Consider the following 23,017-nt stretch of genomic DNA (forward strand, 5'->3'; position numbering starts at 1 on the left):
CGGTTTGATGGGGGCAGTAGGGGAGAAGAGAGGAATAAGGATGGTCATAAGAGGCTGAGGCCGATTTAGAAAGGCCCTAAAAGGTCAGGCAGAACAGCTTAGCCTTAGGGGTCCATTGGGAGTGATAAACCTCAAGGAGACGTAAGCCTAGTATTCACATGGAAAGAAGAGAGAGCCCAAACCAGAGGCATGGAGACCGCCCTTGTTGCAGTAAGTCAGATGTAAAATGATGAGGGATGAAGGTTTGGATTAGAATGGGGGGGGAGGGGGGCATTCAGGAACAGAGAGGAAAGAAAGCATTCATGAGATGTTTCAAAGGAGGAAGTGGCAGGCCTTGATGTTAGGCTGGAGATGGAGAAGACTCACACGTAATTTCAGTTTTTCTATATTGGGAAACCAGAGAGCCACTCATTTTCTCTTTTCTTCGCACACGAATTGACCCCCTCATGGTGTCCAGTTGAAATTCAATTATAAGCAGAATTGATTGATTTTCTTCCTTATAGAAACACATGTAATCCTATTTGCCTTGAGCTCCATTACCCAAGCTGAGTCCTGCCTAGGGTTTGTTCTTCCATCGCACTCCTACTTCCAGGATGGCGCTTTCCACTTAGGCCTTGTTTGTCATGCGTATGTGTGGTGTGTAGGTTTATTACCCACTAGACTAGAAGTCCTTTGTGAGCAGGGACCATGAGTAAGTACTCACTAAGTGTCTGTTAACTGTTGAAGAAAATGAGATCTAAATGAAATGTAACATAAGAAAGCTTTCCAGAAACATATTTTTTTAAAAAGTCATTTAAATAAAATTTACATAATAAAAATTTCTCTGCTCCAATCACTCAAACCATATGCCAGGGAAAGGCGAAACACCCTATTGTGATGGTGTTAGGGACACAATTTTATTCCTTGGCTTAAGTGTTGCCATGCAGTAATAAAAATAATAATGCAGTGTAATAATACCATGTAATAATAAAAATTGCTAATAGGGCTTAGAATGAAACATTTCACACAAGTTACTGGATAGTGATTATTATTATTATTATTTTCGGTATGTGGGCTTCTCACTGCTGCGGCCTCTCCCGCCGCGGAGCACAGGCCCTGGACGCACAGGCCCAACGGCCATGGCTCACGGGCCCAGCCGCTCCGCGCCATGCGTGATCCTCCCGGACCAGGGCACGAACCCGCGTCCCCTGCACCGGCAGGCGGACCCCCAACCACTGCGCCACCAGGGAAGCCCAGATAGTGATGATTATTATTATCATTTTACAGGAGATGAGCAGGCACAGAAAGGTTAAGAAACTCGCACACGGCGACCCAGCTAAGTAAGCGTTGGCGCTGAGATTTGAACCCAGACAATTTTGACTCTGGAGTTCCCCATCCTTAAGAGCTTTACTTTGTACTGCATTAAGCACACAGCTCTTTTGAAGACCTACAGGTTATTTGAGGCATAACCTTTTTCAGGGGAAGGGGACTTTGGCACCCTGTACTACCAATCAGTGTTTTTCCTTTTTTTATGGGCTATATCCTTAGACGTAAGCATGGGAGGAAGAAATTGAATGTTTGAACTGTTTTCAGAAATGTATAAGAGTAAACGAACAACTCCAGCAATAATAGAATTTTACAGAACACCTAAGAACAACACGGGAATAAAACCCTTTACATGGCACCGAAATAATATCCCCCTCCTCTCATTTTTATTAAAAGCCTTGCTTTATTTGGAAACTCTTAAAATAAGTGGTCATAGGATTAAAAAAAGCCGCGGCGCGCCCCCTCCCCTGCGGCCGGGCGCAGCTGTCCGCGCCTCCCCCGCCCGCATTCCAACTCTCTGAGGTCACGGGCAGCCACCGCCTCCTCGGATCCGCCCGCCCGGCCCAGGGGGAGGGACGCCCGGCCCCGGCCGCTCCGCTGCTCCGGCCGCGCGTCCTGTGCCCGTCCGCCCGCCTTCCTGCTGCCCCGGCCCCCGGCCGGTTTCTTTGTGCGGCGCTGCCGGCCGGCGTGTCCCTTCTCCGGGCCTCTCCCCTCGCCGCGGCCGCCGCGGGACCCTGCGCGGGGGAATGCTCTGCGGGCCGAGTTCGGGGAGACAGGAAGTGAGGCGTGCGAGCCCCATGAGCGCGCCGCGGCGCGGGCTGGCGTGCGGGCGCGGCTGCGGCGGCCGCGCGGCGGGGCCCTGGGAGGCGGGCCGCTGAACTGGGCGCGCGGCCCCGAGGATGCGGGAGCGGGAGCAGGTGAGGGCGCGGGGCCCGGGCCGGCGGGCGGCGGGGGGCGGGCGGGCGGGCGCGGGGCCGAGCGCTGGCGTGTGTCCGCGAGCCGGGACCCCGGAGCGCGTCGGCCGGCCCCGGAGTCCTGGAGGATGGGTCCCAGCTCCCAGACCTAAGGCAGGAGCGTAACAAAGAAAAAAGTCTTCTTTTCCAGGTTCTCTCTGATCTACTTGAGTAATTTCTAAAGGGGTCTTGAACTTGTATTCTGAACTCCTCGGCTGATTGTAGCGGCTTAATTCTGGATCAGAGTTTTAAACGTTTTAGGCATATTTGTGCCTCTTAGAATATTAAGTGCGAGATTTGCTAGGTAACTTTGGCGAGAAGGCGAGTAGGGAAGGACTGTTTCGTGGTGATGACTTGTTTTGGTTTTGGAGTAAAGATTGTTTACTCTGGAAAAAAGAATTCTTGGGTCTGCAAATTCCGACTTGTGATTTCTGCAAATCCTGATTAGATTGGCCGCTCTTGGCATGCCCGTCTTAATTTTCTTTTTTGCTGAGAAAGCCTTATAATAATATGCTCGCAAACACGTTCAAAACACTCCGTGTGCTCCAGGTGACAAGCGCTGTATGCCTAATGGTTGCTGACAGATTTTTTTTTTTTTTTCCTTCGGTACGCGGGCCTCTCACTGTTGTGGCCTCTCCCATTGCGGAGCACACGCGCCGGACGCTCAGGCTCAGCGGCCATGGCTCACGGGCTCAGCCGCTCCGCGGCATGTGGGATTTTCCCGGACCAGGGCACGAACCCGTGTCCCCTGCATCGGCAGGCGGACTCTCAACCACTGCGCCACCAGGGAAGCCCCAGATTTTTTTTTTTTAAGTTTGGGATATGATAGATTTTTACTCTGAAAGTAGTTGTCTGCTGTTCCTAGCACATTTTATTCTCGAGTTCTACGCATAAATGTTTTGTTCAGGAGAAACATGCGTTTGATTTAATGCTATAGATCTATATATTATTCTAAAACTGTCATATACTCATTTAGTGATTGTTTTATTTGAAAGCATCATTAGCAGAATTACGTGTAGTGAGGACTTTAGCAACAAGGCGGGAAACTACAGGATTCAGAATTAAACTGTATTTGAGGAACTTCTGAAAGGTGATGTAAAAACATTAAAATGAATTCACAAATATCGCGGACTGCCTTTTGAAGCCTTGAACAGAATTTAATATATACCTGTTTTTTATTTCATAACAAAGTGATTTTGTAGAGAAACAAAATATCTCCTAGTATTTTCCTTCAAAAGCTAATTATGAATTTTCTGTTTACTTTAGTAGTTAGATACGTTAGAATTCCAGATCCAACTACCTTTCAAATTGTTTCATATTATTTTACACCCGAAATAGACATCCCCCCAAAGCATCTTAAATTTCTACTCCTCTATCCAAACATTCATAACTTTATGACATCATTTGGTAGCAAATACTGCACATAACTGAAAATTAAATGTGTCAATTGTTAATTTTGTAAATTATTAAGCAGAACATTATTTTTGCACGTCTTAATAAACAAAAAGCAAGCTATTCTTATGGATAGATCTTGGGGAAAAAAATGCATCTGATACACACACACACCCTTCAGCTTTTTCAATTACATTATAACATCTACCAAAATAAAAAAGAGAAAACATTGGCTTTTCTTTATCCTTGATGCAGTAAAACATTTCACACTCAGGGACAACTGAAAGTTTTACTCTGTTTGCTTCATCAGAGCTTAAGTTAATGATTAAGTTATATAGTGTAGTACCTACTGCCTACACGGCATAGTTTTATATAGTGTAGTATCTACTGCCTTCAAGGCAGTGAAGAGAATACCATATTTGAACACCCCCCAATGCAAATTTTCATCTTTCCTCTGTACTTAATCTGTCCTCTTTCCAGTTATCACAATTTCTATGTAAAATTTAAATTCACCATCTAATCACTTGAAAGGGTATTTAGTATATATATGTATATATAATCTTTTAAAATTTATACAGACACTCATAACTTATCAGGCAATTTTCTAGTTGAAAGCTTATTATTTAAAGTTCTCATTTCTTGATTTTTTTTTCTTTCATTTTGCCTCAGCTATCTATTTGGTTTATACCCTGACATAGAAAAGAGCATTGAAAACTGCAGGTGGAGCCCATGTCATTTCGTAATATCTATTTTCTATTCCCCCCTTTAGTATGGTGCTTTTACCTTACAAAGGTACACAACGAATGTTAACACAATTCTTTATGTAGTTCTAGTTTTCTTTTTTTCCTCTGGCCTTCTTCCTCTATTCCTGGTTTTTAACTTTTATTTTTCTTACTATCTGGAGATAACGAGAGCTCAAAACCAAAACAAAATCCAAAAAACAAACAGAAAATCGTGGTTGGGTCCTTATTAGAGATACAGCCATGTATGTAATTATAGCATGCTTGTAATCTCCTTAAGAGCAAAGACGGCTTATTAGGACTCGTCTTAGATTTCTCTAAAGGGCCACTACACTGCCTTGTACTCAGAGACGCAATACACTTTTGTGGAATGGAATTATAAAATGTTAAGTTTGGCAAAGCCTAGTATAATAGCTAAACTATATACTCTAGCTCTGCCACCCCCCCAGCCCTGAGTGCCCATCACCTCTGGGGCTGACACGCAGTAGAAAAAGCAGAAAAGAGCAGAGGACTGGGAATGAGGAATCTGGGATCGGTTCCCAACTCAGCCCGTCCTAGTGTGAGGCTGAGAAAGCCGCTTCTCCCGAGGCCTGGGTTCTGTGTCCGCCAGATGAGAGGGTTGGGGGCTGCCCTTGCCCCTCCGGGCGGTTCCCGGCCCAAGTTCAGGGTAACCAGCCGCGGCCGAGCCTTGCCAAACGATTCATCCTCGGGGGAAGCCTCTGTTCAGAAGATAACGGAGAGTGGGAACCGTCCCGGGATTCTGGAACTATCTGGGATTTTGTCGACTCGTTTAGGGGAACAAAAATCCAGCCAATGTAAGAGTTCCAAGCTGCCGCTCAAGGCCAGTTTGCTTCAGCCCAGGAGGTACCACCAACGGGTGTTGTTTAGAAAGTTTTAAGTCGCGTATTTTGGCGGAGGTCCTGAAGCTCCAAATCGGGATTCAAATGGACCCCACCCAAACCTCCCCCTCGCCTCTGGGGCTCTAGCCGGGTCCTTTAAGTGTTCCCTCCGGCATCAGCGGGAGCCTGTACTCTCCTAGAGCATCCGTCCGGAAACGCGGTCGCAGGCGGAGGGTTCCGGAGCCTCTGCGGCTGTGGGTTGCTCGGGCAACGTCGCCTGCTTTTCCGTGTGGGGGAGGACGAGGGAGGAGCCGGAGCTATCCCTAGTCTTCTTGGCCTCACGGGCTTGTTGAGCAGCGTCCTCCCCGCATTAACTTGGGAGGGCGTTTAAGGGCCTTGCCCCCCTCCTCTTCTGGGCTGCGGCCCCGCTTAGGTGAAGGCGCACCGCCTCTTTAGGCGTCCCCATCCGGAAAGGGGCCGGGGCCAGGGCCACGCTTTTCAGAACTTCCACGCGTCTGGTAGTAATCCGATAACAAGCATTTGTAGGGTCTTTTATAATTTGTTTATAAATAAATCGATTTTGTGACGTAAATATTTATAAACCAGAGAGTTCTACAAATGCTTGTTAAGTGTTCACCTCGTTTGAACCTCACAGCTGCCCTGTGTTACAGGGGATTATTCCATTCGGGTTCAGGGTTAATTTGCCTAATTGGGACTGAGACTTGAACGTAGCTCTTTTGGAGGGTTTTTGCAATTATCTCACTTAAGGACTAAAGAACCCTAACATTTGGAGTATCGGGGAGCCAAAAAGAGTTAACTATGAAAAAACAAAACTTATGTAAAATAGAAAGAGGACCAGTAATGCTAGCTACTAAATTTGGCGTTTTAGTAGTGTCAGCCATTATCTCATTTAATCCTGAAGTTAGCCACACGTTGTCACTACTATCTGTGGGATTGAGTGAGGGGTGGAATCTGACCCAGGGCGTAACACAGCTCTGATGATAAACTTCCCCACTGCCTCCCAGATCCTGCTAATGCCTTATTTTTCCAGAAGAGAGAGAAAGCTTAGATATAGCTTTATTAATTTTTATTTTTGAAAACAAAGCCCAGATTTGCTATTGCCTATGTAACCGGTGTTCCTCTTTCCCCAGCACTGGCGTGGGTGCTCCCATCACCTGGTCTTTGGAGACTCAGTTGCTTTTTAATGGCGGCAGCAGCTGCTGGGTGAGCAGCCGGAGACTGTACAGTACTCCTCCCTTCAGGACAGGATTGCTTTCTCTCGCCATTACCACCACTGGATTGGTGGCGGTGCTTTTCCCTTTTCACCCCTCCAACTCTTGAAGGGAGAAGAAGATGCCACTGCCATTTGGATTGAAACTAAAACGCACCCGGCGCTACACGGTATCCAGCAAGAGCTGCCTGGTTGCCCGGATCCAGCTGCTCAACAATGAGTTTGTAGAGTTCACGCTGTCCGTGGAGAGCACTGGCCAGGAGAGCCTAGAGGCTGTGGCCCAGAGACTGGAGCTTCGGGAGGTAAGCCCCGGAAAAGGCTGCAGGCTTCTCTGGGCGGGCTTTGTTCCTTACTTTCCAGCTACTATCGTGCGCGCTGTCTTCTCAAAGTATGAGCCTGTAAGCCCTTCTCCCCACCAGGAAGGAATAATACAGAGCAAAGAGGTCTTTCCTTGGGTGTGCCCCGTAAGAGAATTACCAATGCCTGAGTTTTGAAAATGTTTATATGTTCCCCCAAAATGTTATCCAGAATGAGATAGGAATGCATTTTGGAATCTGAGTGAAGAGGCCATCTTGGAAATGGATCCTTTCAGCCCCCCCACCGCAGCCATCCAGCTGGCACTCAGCCAAGTCATTCCCAAATTCCTGACCCACAGAATTGTGAGCAAAATAAAATGGTTGTTTGAAGCCACGTTAAAAAAAAAAAAGGAATGCATTTTGGATTATCCAAGTAGTTCTGGTCTTCTGGTGTAATGCCACATGGGTTGTCCTGATCTAGTACAGTTTACTGACTTCATTCATTCATTCAACATTCATTGATTGTTTTGCACAGGCCAAGCCAAAATTCGAGAGACATATTGCCCCGGTTTGAATTCTGGTTTCTTCATCAATTAGTTGTTTAACATTACGTGAGTTATGTGACCTGTCTGAGCTCTGGTTCCTTCATCTGAACCATGGGATAACAGTGGTGCCTGTGGTTGTGATTTAATGTGCATGTAAAGCCATAGCTCTAATAACTATAGTCTGTTACAGTAATCATAGGGAAGTTTGCCCTGGAAAACCCCTAATCCAGTCTGTAGGAAGTTGTGAAGTCCTCAAGTATCCATACAGTGTCGTAAATTCAAAATGCTGTGTAAGGGCTGTGAAGAAAGGAGCTCTAATTAAACCCAGGTCCCTTCCAGTCTTTGGCTGCCTGGTTCTGGGGTAAGAGAAAGATGAAAAAACGGGTTATTTCACTTAAATGCCTATGTTGTAGCCTTGACTGGAAATCCTGCTAATGGTGTAGTTCATAAAAAGTCAGGAATAGATAAGCTGTGCCCCTGGTGAACATCCATTCATTTGATCGGTCTTTATTAAAGACTTATTAAGTGCCAAGCTCATACGTACTAGGAGCTCACCCTACTGTTGATACCAGTAAGAAAGCAGGCGTGATGCATGCGATGATGGGGGAAGTAGAGGGTGCTATAGACAGCAGGGAGAGGCAGCAAAGGGGAAAGCTTCCCAGGGCGAGTGATGTCTGAGCTGGGACCTGAAGGTGGGGCAGGGTGGGCCTCTCAAGGGCTGGAAAAGACTATGCCAACAAAGGAACTGCACAAGGCCCAAGACACAGGCAGAGGAAAGGTTGTAGAGCAGGGGCCACCTAATGCGGGGTTCTTGTTAAAGGGTTTGGGCTTGTCCTGAAAGTAGTGGGGAAGTTAGTGAAGAGTTTTTAAATAGGCGTGTGGTGTGATTGTTTTTATGAAGCGTGAATCCTTTGGAGAATGACTAGAAAGGAATAGAGTTGCGGTTCAGATGGTAGTCACTTGGGTTTGGATGGGGCTGGAGAGAAGTGAGTGGCATCTGGAGATATTCAGGACCTACCTATCAAGTAATGGGGAGGCACTCGCCGAGGTCCAGGTGGATCCTAAGGTTACCAGTAAATGGTGGGGACTATATAGCTGAGGGAAGACACACAAAAGGAAGAGCAGGTTTGAGGGGAGCTGGGAGAGGCGTGTGGTGAGTTCAGTTTCAGACGTACTGAGTTTGAGGTGCCAACTGGGGACGTTGAGCAGGTAGAGTATGTGCAGGTCTGGAGTGCAGGTGAGAGATCCAGGCTGGAGGAAAGAGATTTGGAGATCCTCAGCCTAGGCCAGTTAACCTGGGAGAGGGTATGAGAGAAGAAGACAATTTAGCATACTCCTTGGAGTTGAACAGAGGGAGAGCCTTAGAAGGAAACTAAAATGGAGCGGCCCAAGGAGAAAGTAAACCAGGAGCGCCGACCTCAGTGACTGGTCCTGCCTACTTGCATCCATTCCATCTTTTTTGCTTCCTTCACGCATTTTTCCTTTTTTCCTATTTTGGTTTCTTTTTCCTGTAATTTCTTCCTCATGCACCAGGTCTGCGTACAACCACTAGAGTCAACTGCTTGAGGAACTGTGGTTAATTTATTTTTGTACCCAAAGTACTACACGTGGAATGGGCTTAATAAATACAGGTTGAACTGAACCCACAGGCATTGCTTTGCTTCTCTGTTAGTCAAGAAGCCCAGAGAAATTGCCATCCCTTGTTTGAGGTTATCAGACTCAGGAACAAGCAGCTTCATACAGCTATGGGTATATAATGAGACGGATTTTTTTTTTTTTTTTTTTTTTTTTGCGGTACGCGGGCCTCTCACTGTTGTGGTCTCTCCCGTTGCGGAGCACAGGCTCCGGACGCGCAGGCTCAGCGGCCATGGCTCACGGGCCCAGCCGCTCAGCGGCATGTGGGATCCTCCCGGACCAGGGCACGAACCCGCGTCCCCTGCATCGGCAGGCGGACCCGCAACCACTGCGCCACCAGGGAAGCCGAGACTGATTTTTAACAGAAGGGAAGAGTGCTCTAAATGGGAACAGGTGTGGTCTCTAGAAAATCTCTTGCCCCTGGACAGGCCGTCCCACTATTTCCAACATTTAAGGACAGTCATGGTTAGAAAGTTTGTATAGCAAACTTTTCAAAGCTCCAGAAGCTCTGCTCTGTAGCATGTAAACAGATGGCTTAGGCCCAGGCCTAATCTTGCCCAATGACTGTTTAGAAATCATCTGAGTCAGGGCAACACCTGTTCTTAGTTTGTGTCCATACATCACTTAGGAGATTCATACCAAGAGAGAGTGGTATGTTATCTTGCAGTGTTCTCCCGTCAAGAAAACTCAGAATTATCATAGCATGTAGATTTGGCTGCTAAGCTTTGCTATTGCCCAAATTTAAGCTGGGGGGAAAAATCTTTACTTTCCTTGCTTCGTTGAATAACATTTCACTTCTATTATGACAATTATAAGGGCCATACGATAATCCCATTGTAATGCTGTACCTGGCAGCTTCAACTATATGGGTAACATTTTATTGCTTAAGCTGAATGTGTGGTTAAATGAGGCTTGTCAGTCTTCATTGTTTTTTGACTGTGTGAGGTATTTGATAATACATTAAGGAACTACAAACAGAAAGGTTAATATATTTGTATCCAATATAGTTAACTTAGATTGTCAACTTTTTTCAAAACCCACCATATTTGCACTGTGGAAAGTGGCTTTTAAAAATGGGGGGAAAAATGATTGCTGCAGGAAAATACTGCTGGTCATTACAGCACCGTCCTCTCAGAGCTGTTGAAGTTCCTTGCATATCATTCATTGAGTTTCATAACACTTTTTCAAGAGAAGCTATGGGAGTCTTTACAGAATTTAAGGGGAATTAGAAAACTTTCTAATTTTGAAAGTATATGTTAGAGAGGGTTGATGGAGGTGGTGAGAGAAGAGTGTATCAGCTGGGCATAACTACTCCCATGGGCGGTGTGTCCTTGAAAGAATATCACAATCTAGAATGAGGTGGTCAGCCTTAAGAACCTGTTTCAGAGAGTGAGACCTGCGTTACCCCAGCTCCTTGAGAATTTGTAAAACCAGGTTGCAAGTTCAGTAATTTACGATGAGATTTGGAACTACCAGGGGCCCCAAGAATGTGTGCCCTCTGGCCAGGCCATGATCTCCCTTCAGGCAGGCCATGTGGAAGCTGGAGCAAACCAGAAATTGCTTGGTGAGCCTGGAATCAGAGAAGGGAAATTGCCCAGAAAACCTTCCATATCTTCATAAGGGGAGTAGTACTGCCTCACGGACCAGACAAGTTCCTCTGTGTATCATTTCTGGGCTGTGCTAGGGTGGGCACTGCCTCTACTGGCCTCTTGAGAAGGCTGTTTAATAGAGTGGTTAAGACATTTGCCAGTTGGATTAGAAACACCTGGGTTTGGATCCCAGCTGCCACTTACCAGTTGTGTGACATTGGGCACCTTACTTAATTCCCCAAGTCCAATGGTTTTTCATCTGTAAATTGGGGATGATAATAATGTCTATTTGACAGTGGTTGTGAGGATACAATCTTAAATGTAAAACATTTAATAGAGGACCTAGTATTTAGGAAACTCAGTAAGTGTTATTCTTCAGCACTGCTATTGTTATTTGTGACTCCCATTTCCACATTGTGGTGACTGACCTCTTCAAATTAACTCTTTTCTTGCTTTTGTAAATATCTTTGTTTCTTCCTTTTACTAAGAGATGAATACATGCTTGTTTTATAAGACGTTCTTATAGTACAAACAAGTACAGCAGCCACTGGTAATTGCACTTCTTACATTGCTAAACTTAAATTTCTAGTATATCATTGTAATTTAGCAGTCATATTTGAACCTCTATTTTCATGCCAGCTGAAATTAATTTGTACAATATCACTGCCTCATTGCCCTCAAATAGAGCTTCAGTAAGTTTTTACTTCTCTGATAGGTTTTACTTCTCTGTTTCTTCCCTCTTGCCCTCAACCTAACCCCTAGGATTTAAACAAAAAAAAATTTTTTAATGAGATTTTGGATTAAGGCTTATATCTTTTCTTTAGGGTACGTCTTTTTCAAGAATTCTTTTAAAATCTTATATTACATTTGATAATCACATTTTAATCATGCTGTCATGGGTTTTAATTAGATTCATTGCAAAATATTATTTCTTATATATCTTAATCTTTATCTTAATGTCCTTATTCGGCTTAAATTTACATTTGGTTGGAGTTTTTATTTTAAGTTTTAAAATCTTCAGTTAGGAAACAGGGACATTTTAAAAATCCTCAAACCTTTTGGGAAATTCCCTGACCATCCAGTGGTTAGGACTGGGCGCTTTCACTGTGGTGACCTGGGTTCGATCCCTGGTCGGGGAACTAAGATCCTGTAAGCCATGTGGTGTGGCCAAAAAAAAAAAAATATCCTGGAAACCTTTTGAAGGTAACTTTATCGTGCTTCTGCTATGATATGATAACACACACATTATGTGTTAGTTTTATAACTTAAATTTTAGAGGGCAGTTTTCTTTCAGCTATTTCTGAGTGTTTTGTGTAGAGGGGAAGGAGGGTCCTTGTTGTCTGCATGTATGGCCTACATACATAACTTTTTCAAATAACAGGTTTGAAATTGAGATGGATCCTAAGCCACCCCTAAGATTACCTCCAAAGCATTTTTTTTTTTTTTTGCGATACACGGGCCTCTCACTGTTGTGGCCTCTCACCGTTGTGGCCTCTCCCCTCGCGGAGCACAGGCTCCGGACTCGCAGGCTCAGCGGCCATGGCTCACGGGCCCAGCCGCTCCGTGGCATGTGGGATCTTCCCAGACTGGGGCATGAACCCGTGTCCCCTGCATCGGCAGGCAGACTCTCAACCCCTGCGCCACCATGGAAGCCCCCTCCAAGGCATTTTGATGAATAAGTTGAAAAGTCTAACAAAACTTAGAAGTTCTTACTTTGGCCTCTCATTTTAAAATTCTAATTATAGGCTTTGATATTTGGTTACTCTGTTGTGGTTTATCACAGATATTCAGAAAATGTTTTTAAAATTGTATTTGAAGTGCATCACACATATGTCAAGTTTTTATCCTTTGGAATGTAAACTCCATCAGAGCAGGACTGTGGTATCACCAGTGTCTGGAATAGTGCCTTGTACCTCATAGTACATGGTTGCTGAATCAGTGCCTACTTAGTTTAAAAATTAAGGTTCTTGTTTTGAATTTAGACTGATAAGCACAGACTGCAGTTCAGTTAAGTCAGCCTTTATTTGCTGTATGATTTTATTTCCTGGAGAGAATTGAACATTTACCAACTTTGAACAGAGGTAGAAAAGAACCTTTCTTCGTTAGATTTTCTTTTTCATTTTGGGCCTTCTTCTCAAATACCTAGAAAGAGGGTTTTAGAGACTCTCTGAGGTTAGATTGCTCTATCAGGGGAGTGTCAACTTCTCTGCTGAACTTTGAACAGGTTCTTATGTTTTCTGACAAATGGAGAAATTTTTTGGCTAAGGGATTTGTTGGAATAGAGAGGAATCATGCACTTAATACAAACCATTACTCTCAAGCACAACTTTAGAAAGTGTTCTTGGCCCTCAGAGTGTTTTATTTTAAATCAGTGTCTTAGGTATTCCAAATATCCACTGACCTATCTTGACTGTTATCTGAGCAGACCTCAAGAATTTCATGCACATTTCCTTCTGTACTAGCTGTTTTCATTTGGACTCTAAAAATAGCTGAAATATGTGTACGGTAAGAGTATAATACCTGCAAACTTTTTAACCTTTGGGCTGAGTAGTTATTCATTCAGGTATGTATGTTATAAAACAGGTAAGATTGACGTATAGACAAGGATCAGTAAATAGTTGAGTTAGATCTATTGGACCATCTGAAGCAAATGTAAATCTTAGATTGGCCTCTCTACCTAGATAAAGAAAGCTTTCCAAAGTCCAAACCTGATTATAAATGAGCAAGGATTTTTCTTGATTTTAGATTTTCTGTTATTTGTCTTACTTGGTCTAGATAATTAATAACTAGTCATATATATAAGTAGAGGGACTATACACATAAACATGGAGATATTATGCATTTTAGAATAATGTATTATCACACAAGTTATTATAGAATTTGGATACCTGTTTACTTAAAGAAATGGAATATTCAACCTTCACTTAATTTCTAATAAATTTAAGGGGTAATAGTCTGAGATGTTTTTCTCCCAGTGCTGGATTTTTCACCTAAGAGACATTGGAGATGTCCTTGAATCTCTGTCACCAATGATCTATCATAATAGTGTGGTCTCGAGAAGCCGGTAGGAGCCTGCGACGTTGTGCCGTTGTCTGAAGATTCTTCAATCACTATGTCAAGTGACACAGATGTTTCTCTTTCTTCATATGGTGAAGATTAGGGATCTAAATTTATCCTAAAAGCTAGAGAGGCACCATTTGTCCGCATTGGAATGGCAGGTTTTGCAGCAATCGTTGCATATGGATTATATAAATTGAAGAACAGGGGCAATACTAAAATGTCTGTTCACCTGATCCACATGCGTGTGGCAGCCCAAGGCTTTGTTGTGGGAGTAGTGACTCTTGGTATGGGCTATTCCATGTATCAAGAAATCTGGGCAGAACCTAAACCTTAGAAGAGGAGATGCTGTCTTGGTCTTGGTGGTGCTTGCTTTAGTTAGACATCTCATATTGAGGTTATATGTTTATGTTGAAAATAAATTCTGTGGGTCGGACAATAACATGGTAATTTGAATATTGGCTTCCTTTCTTGCAGGCTTGATTTGCCTAGTGGCTAGTTCACTAGCTAGGTCATTCAGGGGAGTCAGATGAGCACAAAAACATGTCACTTTTAAATGCACTTGATAGTGGTACAACGTCCACCTTCTTAAACTCTTCTGATAAAATTAGTTGTAAAGAGGACAACATGCCAAACCTGTAAATGCTCCCAGTTGCTGCAGACTGTCATATGCTTTTGATGTAATGTAGGAGTCCTATTTACCCCAGTTAATTTAACTCTTTCTGACTGCCTTGTGGACTGAGTACTGTTTTTAAGGTCTGGTTGGCTCTTGAAGAACCCTTTCAGAACAGTGCACGGAATACAACCTTATAAACCTCCCAGCAACTATGTGTGTGTTTTTAAACCAAACCTAAAGAGCTGGTAACAGCTGCTTTGAAGTAGTATCTGTTTCAGAATCATAGTTGTAAACATGAGAGTAACTTAACTGTAGATCCCCGTTTAGCTGTTTTGTAATTGCAGAATTATAGTTTGCTGCTGTTATAGTAGAATAATTTTGAAATGGCATTTTGAAATAGAAGTGTGTATTTTAAGTGCTAATGCAAAGGTAAATGAAAAATACTTTTTAAATGTGTGCAGTCTGTTTATTTTCTCTGAAAGAATCATAAATGTTAAACTAAATAAATTGCCTGTAATGGGAGTGATTTATGAGCAAGTTGGTTTGGTCAGACATTATACCAACTTTGGTATACTACAGAATGCTTTGTTGTACTTGTGAAATTCTCTTGTCTAACCTGAATTTACATTCCATGGTGATAACATGGTAAATGTAGTGTTATTAAAGTAAGTGAACACACACACAAAAATAAATAAATAAATAATAGTGTGGTCTCATGACCATATGGAATTGAGATGCATTTGCTCATATGGGGAGGTTTGTGAGTTGTTACAAAATGGCAGACATGGGGAACTGACGGTGTTTTAGGGGCTCTAAGTTCTGTCCATTGTTCTTGGCGTATATGGTTCCAGATCTAATTCCTTATAATGCTAGACGCTCTAACAGCTTTCTGCTGTCCTCCTCGCGGGTGGATGAACATTGTCATGCTGGAAGCTTGACCTGCCTTATCTCATTTAATCCTCACGATGAGTTGGGCATTGTTTTTCCATTTTAAAAGGAGGAAACAGAAGTTCTGAAAAATTGGGTGATTTGCTGTGCAAATCTGGGCAATCATACAGCAGAAGAGCCAGAATTTGAGTTTGTATCTGTCACTTCTGCTTGAACTTTAACTTTTAAAATTATAAATGACATGGACCCCTTTGAGACTGTGATCAAAATGCAGAATTTTGCATACAACTTCACGTGGGTCTTGGATACACCCCTCTTTCAGTCGTCTGTGAGCTCAGGCTGTGGGTACAGTGGGTACAGTTGACTGTGGGTACAGTCGTCTATGAGCTCAGGCTTTGTACTCATGCAAGAGGCAATCTTTCCCCTTCTCTCGGCTTAACAGGATCTTTCTTCCCTAATCTTTCTTTTCTCCAGAGTGAAGGTGGTGGTAGGATGGAAGATTTGTGAAAAATTCAAGACCTTCTTATTTTTAAGAAAATAATTTGCCTCTGACGTATCACTCCTCCCCCATTTCCCCTGCAAATGCCTGTTTTTTTTTTGTTTTGGTTTTTTTTGCTGTATGTGGGCCTCTCACTGTTGTGGCCTCTCCCGTTGCGGAGCACAGGCTCCGGACGCGCAGGCCCAGCGGCCGTGGCTTACGGGCCCAGCCGCTCCACGGCACGTGGGATCTCCCCGGACCAGGGCACGAACCCGTGTCCCCCGCATCGGCAGGCGGACTCTCAACCACTGCGCCACCAGGGAAGCCCCAAATGCCTGTTTTGAATGGCCTTTATCTTTAGATCTCAAAAAAGGCCATGTGGGGTATTCATTTCCTCACTTGGACAATTAATGTTAAGGAAAAAAAATCTCCCTTCAAGGAGGAAAGGGAGGACGTTGTGAATGGTCGTTCCTTTATTGTACCTCTGATGGTAGATCCAATCTGTCTTCCCTACCAAACAGCACCTTTGTGCCCACCTAGGCAGTAGGTATGCGACAGTTCTCCAGTGAATGAACGGATGACTCATATTTCCTTCACGCATTAACCAATTCCCCCGGCCAGTTGTTGAGCGCTGTACTTCATTTGTCTTGTCAGACACACACCCTACCTGAACATGGCATTTTCTTTTCTGTTAACAAAGCCTTTGCTCATATCACTGCCTTAACAATATGTTGGTTTAGCAAATATTTTCCTATTTGGTTCTCCAAGCAGTTTGTTCATAAATAAATGTCACTTGGATTTATCTTTTAATGAACTGACAGGATACCCAGAGGCAATTTACATTCTTAAGAATCAGCTTAAGGGACTTCCCTGCTAGTGAAGTGGATAACACTCTGCGCTCCCAATGCAGGGGGCCCGGGTTCTATCCCTGGTCAGGGAACTAGATCCCACATGCATGCTGCAACCATGCCATACTAAGGAGCCCACGTGACACAACTAAGGAGCCCGCCTGCCACAACTAAGACCCAGTGCAACCAAATAAATAATAAATTAAAGAAAAAAAAAAAAGAATCAGCTTAAGATGTTAATTTCAAAAAAAAAAAAGAAAAAGATGTTAATTTCACTAGAAGAAACACGCATGTCACAAATCCTATATGAGAAGTAGCAGCATGTTATAGAAATAACTTCTATCAAGGGTTTGTGCCACCTTATGTAGATCATCCAAATGAAATCACTAACAGGTGTGCAGAGTTTTTATTTATAAATAGGACAGAGTGTGTTATTTTGAACAAGCTTTAACTGAGCAGGCTAAGAAAATACACAAGTAATTTCATGCTGGGTGGAAACAGCTCATTTCCTTGTGAATATAAAAACAACTTGTCTTTGCTCAGTCCTGTTACAATTATTTAGACGGCTCAGACTTTGACTTGACAAATTAATTTCGATATCAAGTGGATTTTTAGCAGATTGAACTTTGTACCATCAAATTCAACTGCAGTTGGCAAAGCACGGGGTTTTGTAGGCAACAAGGTGGAGTTTTGGTGCTAATTGAATATGGGTTCAAATCCCTGTACACTACCTGTGTGGCCCAAGGAAACCAACTTCTCTGGATTTTGTTTCTTTCATATATGATACGGGATAGTAACAGTAGCTTTCTGTTGGGTACTGACAAGGTGCCTAGCACTGTACTAGATGCTTTACGTATATTTAATTTAATCCTGAGTTAATTGACTTCCTTCCTCCTTCCACCATCTCAGAGATGGAGTGGACCAAAGATGGGCAGTGTCCACACCAAGGGGAGGTCCTGGTGCAGGTCACTTGTTGTAGTATAGAGTTATTTTTCTTTAGTCATTTCCGTTTTCTTTTGCATCATGTAGATTTGTTCGTTGGTTGGAATAATTTACTGAGAAAGATGGATTGGAGAAAAATGACTCAAGGTGTTGTCATTAAGTCAGCCAATTAAGTTCACAGCTATACCACTGAGAATAAAGATTCCTTATAATACCCTTTCTCTTCTTCCCAGAGTTTGGAATGAATCATCTAGAAAATAACCTTAATTCTCACCCATATTTTGCAAATGCATATTTGTTTGTACTTTTATGTCTGGCACGTATTTTGAAGTCAGGTTTATGTTTGAATGGTGACTTAAGGAAAAGAACACTTCTACATTCTATGTTGCAGTAGGATAACAGAAAGAAAAGTGAAGCATGTTTAATAATGAAGACTACATCTAAAACTACATATTATTATTTGTTCAATATCTGTGACCCATTGCTAGAGTGCAGACTTCACTGTCCATTACAGTACCCCCTGGGCCTGGCTGGGGCAACTAGTAAGTGACAGCCCCCAGCTAGAGTTCAGGTCTTTCAGCTGCAGGTTTAACACTTTTCCCTCAACGACGCTCTACTTTTCCTTTGAGCCATTGCCATTTTTCTAAAGAAAAGCAATCCAATTGTTGTATTTTTTTTAAATAATTTATTTTAAAAGGAAAGAAAGAGAAAAATTGCCAAAGAGAAAGCCCCATTAGTGAAGGAAGCATTTAAGTGTAGAATTTTCTATACTACAGTAGATGTAATATGAAATTTTATACTGTTTAAGGGGACTTAAACTCTGATAATAAGAGTTAATATTACTTGAGCACTTATTGCATATGAAACATTGTTTTAAGTGCTTTTAATGTTTTCGCTTATTTTGATCCCCAACAATCCTATGAGTGAGGTACTCATATCCATCTTAATTTTACAGATGGTGAACAGAGACAAAGAGTTGTTAAGTAACTTGCTCATGGTTATGTGGCAGAGACCACAACGGGACTAGTTCTTCTGCCTTCTTTTTTTTTTTCGGTACGCGGGCCTCTCACCGTTGTGGCCTCTCACCGTTGTGGCCTCTCTCTCTGCGGAGCGCAGGCTCCGGACGCGCAGGCTCAGCGGTCATGGCTCATGGGCCCAGCCACTCCGTGGCATGTGGGATCCTCCCGGACCGGGGGACGAACCCGTGTCCCCTGCATCGGCAGGCGGACTCTCAACCACTGCGCCACCAGGGAAGCCCCTTCTTCTGCCTTCTTGATCAGCATCTTTCCTCCCGGTATGTGACCTTGGGCCAGTGACAGGTGGCCTGCCACGGAGCGTGTGCCCTTAAGGACAGCCTGGCACAGTGCAGCCTCCCAAATCTGATGGAGATTGTTTAAAGTACTCTTGAAATTTGTTATCTTTTATTTTAATTACTACTACAATTTATTTTGTTTAAAATATGTTTTTGAAGCCACATCAGGCAAAGGAAGATAAGTCTGAGAAGGAACATGAATCATGATTAGGCCGCAAGACACGGCTGGGAATGTCTGAAGTGCTGAGGGCAGAGCTGTTTGATAGGAAGCCTTTTGCGAGCTTGTTTCCTGGCAGAGTTGGAAGTAGCAGTCTGATGAAATACACCCCAGGAGAGTTCCTTGCTGAGACATTTTCCAAAGCAAGATCTGGTTGCACTGCTGTTGGATGAACTTGGGAGCTTCTAGAGTCAGAATCTGCATCCAGACAAGAAAAAGTGGTAGAACCAGTGAGCCTGTTGAAGCACTTGCTGCCTTTATTGATAGAACTGGATCACTGTGATTTAGCTGCTGTGCACACAGATATTATTTCCACCCGTTACGGCAGTTCACACCACCCAAGTGTTTCCGTTCTACCATCTGTGAATTATGAGCATGGGGACAGGGCCACTATAAATTGTTATTCCACTTTTAATTCCTCTTCTGCAAGTCATGATTCTATCATTTAACCTTTGCATCTGTTTTTTTTTAATTGAGACTTTTATCATTATATACCTTGAATATAAGGTAATTGGATATAGAATAATAGAGAATAATTCCTATTACCCTTGATAGCACATACATATTAATGGTAGTTCATCCTCTTCTACTTTTAAGTGTAATGAAAATATCTTATGTATTTTTAAGTAGAACTTCTAATAAAATGTAACTGGTGTTATGGTACTTAAACAATTAAAAAATATCGAATGTATGTTTCTGAGTTATGTACCTCCAACCCCCCACCCCATTCCTTGATCCTCAATGAGGAGCATATAAAAGCAAATCCATTAAAGCCTTAAGTGTGGCCTTTATTAGATGGAACTTTATATTACTGATAGAAAAGGGAAGTAACTTCTGTATGTTAAAAAGGGAAACAGTTTTACTCTTGGAGTATTGGAAGAAGTATTTGCTATAAGTAGAAAACCACCTCGTAAATATGTGGGATAGAAAGTTATTTCTTGTATGATTAAACCATGATTTGCAAATTTTGGTTGATGAAGGAAAAACAAATACAGCTTTTAGTAACAGAAGTCTATGAGTTTCTTCATGTGTATCTGTTTAGGATTTTAACCACGAAAGTAATTTCCCTGATTTTATCATCCTCAGCTTTTTCATGGTAATACTATTGAGAACAGTGGAGCTGCTATACATATATTTTTTTAAGGCAATGGAAAATATGTTGGGTAATATTCTTTTAGGCAATAGATATTAAATGTGACTAGATTCTTTCTTGAAATGTATAAGGCCCATATTCATTTATAGTTTTTTGGGGGGGGGTATAATTTTTTTTTTTTTGGCCACACTCTGCAGCATGTGTGGCCTGGGATCTTAGTTCCCCGACCAGGGATTGAACCTGTGCTCCCTGCAGTGGAAGTACGGAGTCCTAACCACTGGAGCACCAGGGAATTCCCCATAACCATTTCTGTATAACATAAAACAGCTATAATTTTAACCTGAGAAAAGTGAATGTCAGAAAAATAAGCAGCTATTCCTAAATATACCCATTTCAGCCCTTCTTTTCATTTTTATATTGTGTGGTTCCAACTTCTAAAAATATTGCTCACACTACTAACTGTCTATGGTGAGACAAGATAGAAGGAATAACTACGACTTGAGTTCAAGAAAACATGAAAAGTATTTTTTTCCTGTGACTTAATTGAAATATAAAAACTGGAATATGGGCCAAATTAGACTGAGGTTATCTGTTTTTTTTCACTGTCCTCTCAATAAAAAGAGAAGAGCTACTATTTATTCATTGCCCTAAAACATAGGCATTTGTGAATTAAGCTAATAAGCAAGCCCCAAAAGGCCCAAATTTAGGAGATTTGAACAAAAAGAAATCTAACTAATTCATTTCTTGGAATGGCATATAAGACATGATCCTGCAATATAACAAACTAGTTAACTAAAATGATTGAAGAATGGAAGGCTCTGTTTTACCCTCAGTTTCGTGTGTCCTAAACAAAGTGACCTCATATGTGGTAGTACAAATAGAGAACATCAACCTTTGATGTTGAAAGTGTGTGCAGTAACATCTGTTATTTCTGTCATTTTTGTGTAGTAAAATGTTATATGTACTAAATTTTCCTGTTTAATTCTAGCTTACTCTGTAAAAACATGTTTGACATTTTAATTTTATAATTGAATATCTTTCTTCATAGCATTTATCAGTATCTAACTTCTCAGATAATTTTGCTTGTCTTTCTCCTCCTACTGGAATGTAAGTTACTTGAGGGCAGGAATTGTGTTCTTTTGTTCAGTGCTGTATCCCTACCACCCTGAACAGTGTTTGACTCACAGTAGGTATTCAATCAATATTCATTGAATGAAAAGATGAATCCTTCTAAGACTTTAGTCCATTTTTCTTAGAAAGTATATTTTTTGAAGAGTGATCTTATTGTGTTTCAGGATCATTGTTTCTTCAAAGCATCTTACTGTCCAGGATGGTAAGTAGAAAAGCTGTGAGCAGTCCTCTGTGTAAATAGTGATCCCAATTCACATCCTGGACTTTCAAGAAATTGGCTTACCGCTTTACTTTTTTCCTGGAAGTTAAATGCTCCAATAACAACAACAAAATCTGGTCATTTAAGGACTTCAGTTACTTGGGCTTCAGTGTAATAAGTTTCAGTATAATTTCAAGACTAAGATGTACTTTTGATTGTCATCTTCTTGAATCCTCATATGTGTAGAGTACAGTGATATTGTATATTGTAACCTTGACTCTCAAATAGGTAATGTATTATTTAACCAATGATAGAAGAAAATGGATTGAAATTAAACAGAAAAGAAAAAAAAAATACTGTGTGCTTTGAGGCATTGTGACCATCACAGTATCTGTCAAAAGGAAGAAGTGCAGTGCTTCATTATTTATGGCACACACCGTGTAGAGGTAAGCTCTAGACTTGAATTAGGTTAATACTTGTTAACTGCCCTTGTTAGATGATCTCTGCCAGGGATAGGCTTTATCTAGTGCTGTCTCCTCTCATCTCCCTCCTGATGAAAAGTCTTCTGACTTCTGCCTAGTCTAAGAAAAGCATCAGGATAAAATTATAGTTGCAATTTTATATGGGATTAACTTTTATCAAACTCAGTGCATCAGTGGCTTAAAAAACCCTTTGGCTAATTTGTATGTCCCTCTACTTTAAAAATAGTACAACTAAAAAGACTCTTAAAATAATTAGACAAGAAATGACTTGGATTTGGAAAGGGTTTACATTCTGACAGGATTTGGACCTGCTTATAATAGCTGGTGTCTCTTTAAATGACTGTGATTTGGGGTACTGCACCTTTTATCCAAGCTCTAAAATTTGTAAACTGTCTTTTCATCTGAACAGAAAGCTGAATTATCAAAATCACCTTGTTTTCAGAGTAAATGTTAGTTCTTTTAAAGTAAGTCAACTATGTTGTGTCTGGAAAGAAGCCAAGTTTTGTAACTGTGCAACTTTTGTTTTTATGGAAAAATCATTGAATAACTTTATGAAAACTCCTGATATGTTTGTTCAGAACAAAATAGGAAAGGGTGACTATAAACATGACAGTGAGGAAGTTTCACAAAAATTATTCAGTGATAATTGAGGATTGATCTAGAGGATGCTAGAAGACTCAGATATTGAGAGGCTTCAATTGGAATGAGTTTCCCCACAGGTCAAGTCAGCTTGATTTGGTCACAGTGGGAGTAGAGACAGCTGTGAGAAAGAGAAGCCAAGTGGAGGTAAAGTTTCTTATTGGGAAAGGTACTGGGTAGTTAGGAGTGGTGGGAGGCATGAACCAAAAACCATTAAAAAGAATTATTTAAGTATTTATTCATTTATTTTAAATATTTATTTTAATATTTATATTACATATAAATATTATTAGTGTTTATCTTAAAATTTTTAAAAAAATATTTGTTTATTTTTGCTGGGTCTTAGTTGCGGCACGCGGGATCTTCGTTGCGGCATGTGAACTCTTAGTTGCGGCATGCATGTGGGATCTAGTTCCCCGACCAGGGATCGAACCTGGGACCCCTGCATTGGGAGCGTGGAGTCTTACCCACTGGACCACCAGGGAGGTCTCCCAAAAGCCAATTATTAAAGGCTGGTTTATGGGGAAATTTTTTTTTTTTTTTTTTTTTTTGCGGTACGCGGGCCTCTCACTGTTGTGGCCTCTCCCGTT

The 23,017-nt window shown here is 42.0% G+C and overlaps 1 protein-coding gene and 1 pseudogene across 2 annotated transcripts in view; both read left to right on the forward strand.

Annotated features, from left to right (window-relative positions):
- The first annotated feature begins 1,881 nt into the window (after window positions 1-1,881).
- PTPN21 (protein tyrosine phosphatase non-receptor type 21) overlaps window positions 1,882-23,017 on the forward strand; it is a 71,655-nt gene continuing 50,519 nt past the window's right edge. For both annotated transcript variants that reach the window (XR_010941186.1, XM_067728507.1), the window contains exons 1-2: window positions 1,882-2,222; window positions 6,381-6,762. Coding sequence is in view for 1 of the 2 variants with exons in the window: in XM_067728507.1 (XP_067584608.1) it covers window positions 6,583-6,762 (180 nt within the window). In the remaining variant the exon portion in view is untranslated. The remainder of the gene's footprint in view (window positions 2,223-6,380; window positions 6,763-23,017) is intronic.
- LOC137219669 (HIG1 domain family member 1A, mitochondrial pseudogene) lies at window positions 12,026-16,674 on the forward strand (annotated as a pseudogene).

The sequence above is a fragment of the Pseudorca crassidens genome, chromosome 1, assembly GCF_039906515.1.
Source record: "Pseudorca crassidens isolate mPseCra1 chromosome 1, mPseCra1.hap1, whole genome shotgun sequence".
Classification (NCBI taxonomy): Eukaryota; Metazoa; Chordata; class Mammalia; order Artiodactyla; family Delphinidae; genus Pseudorca; species Pseudorca crassidens.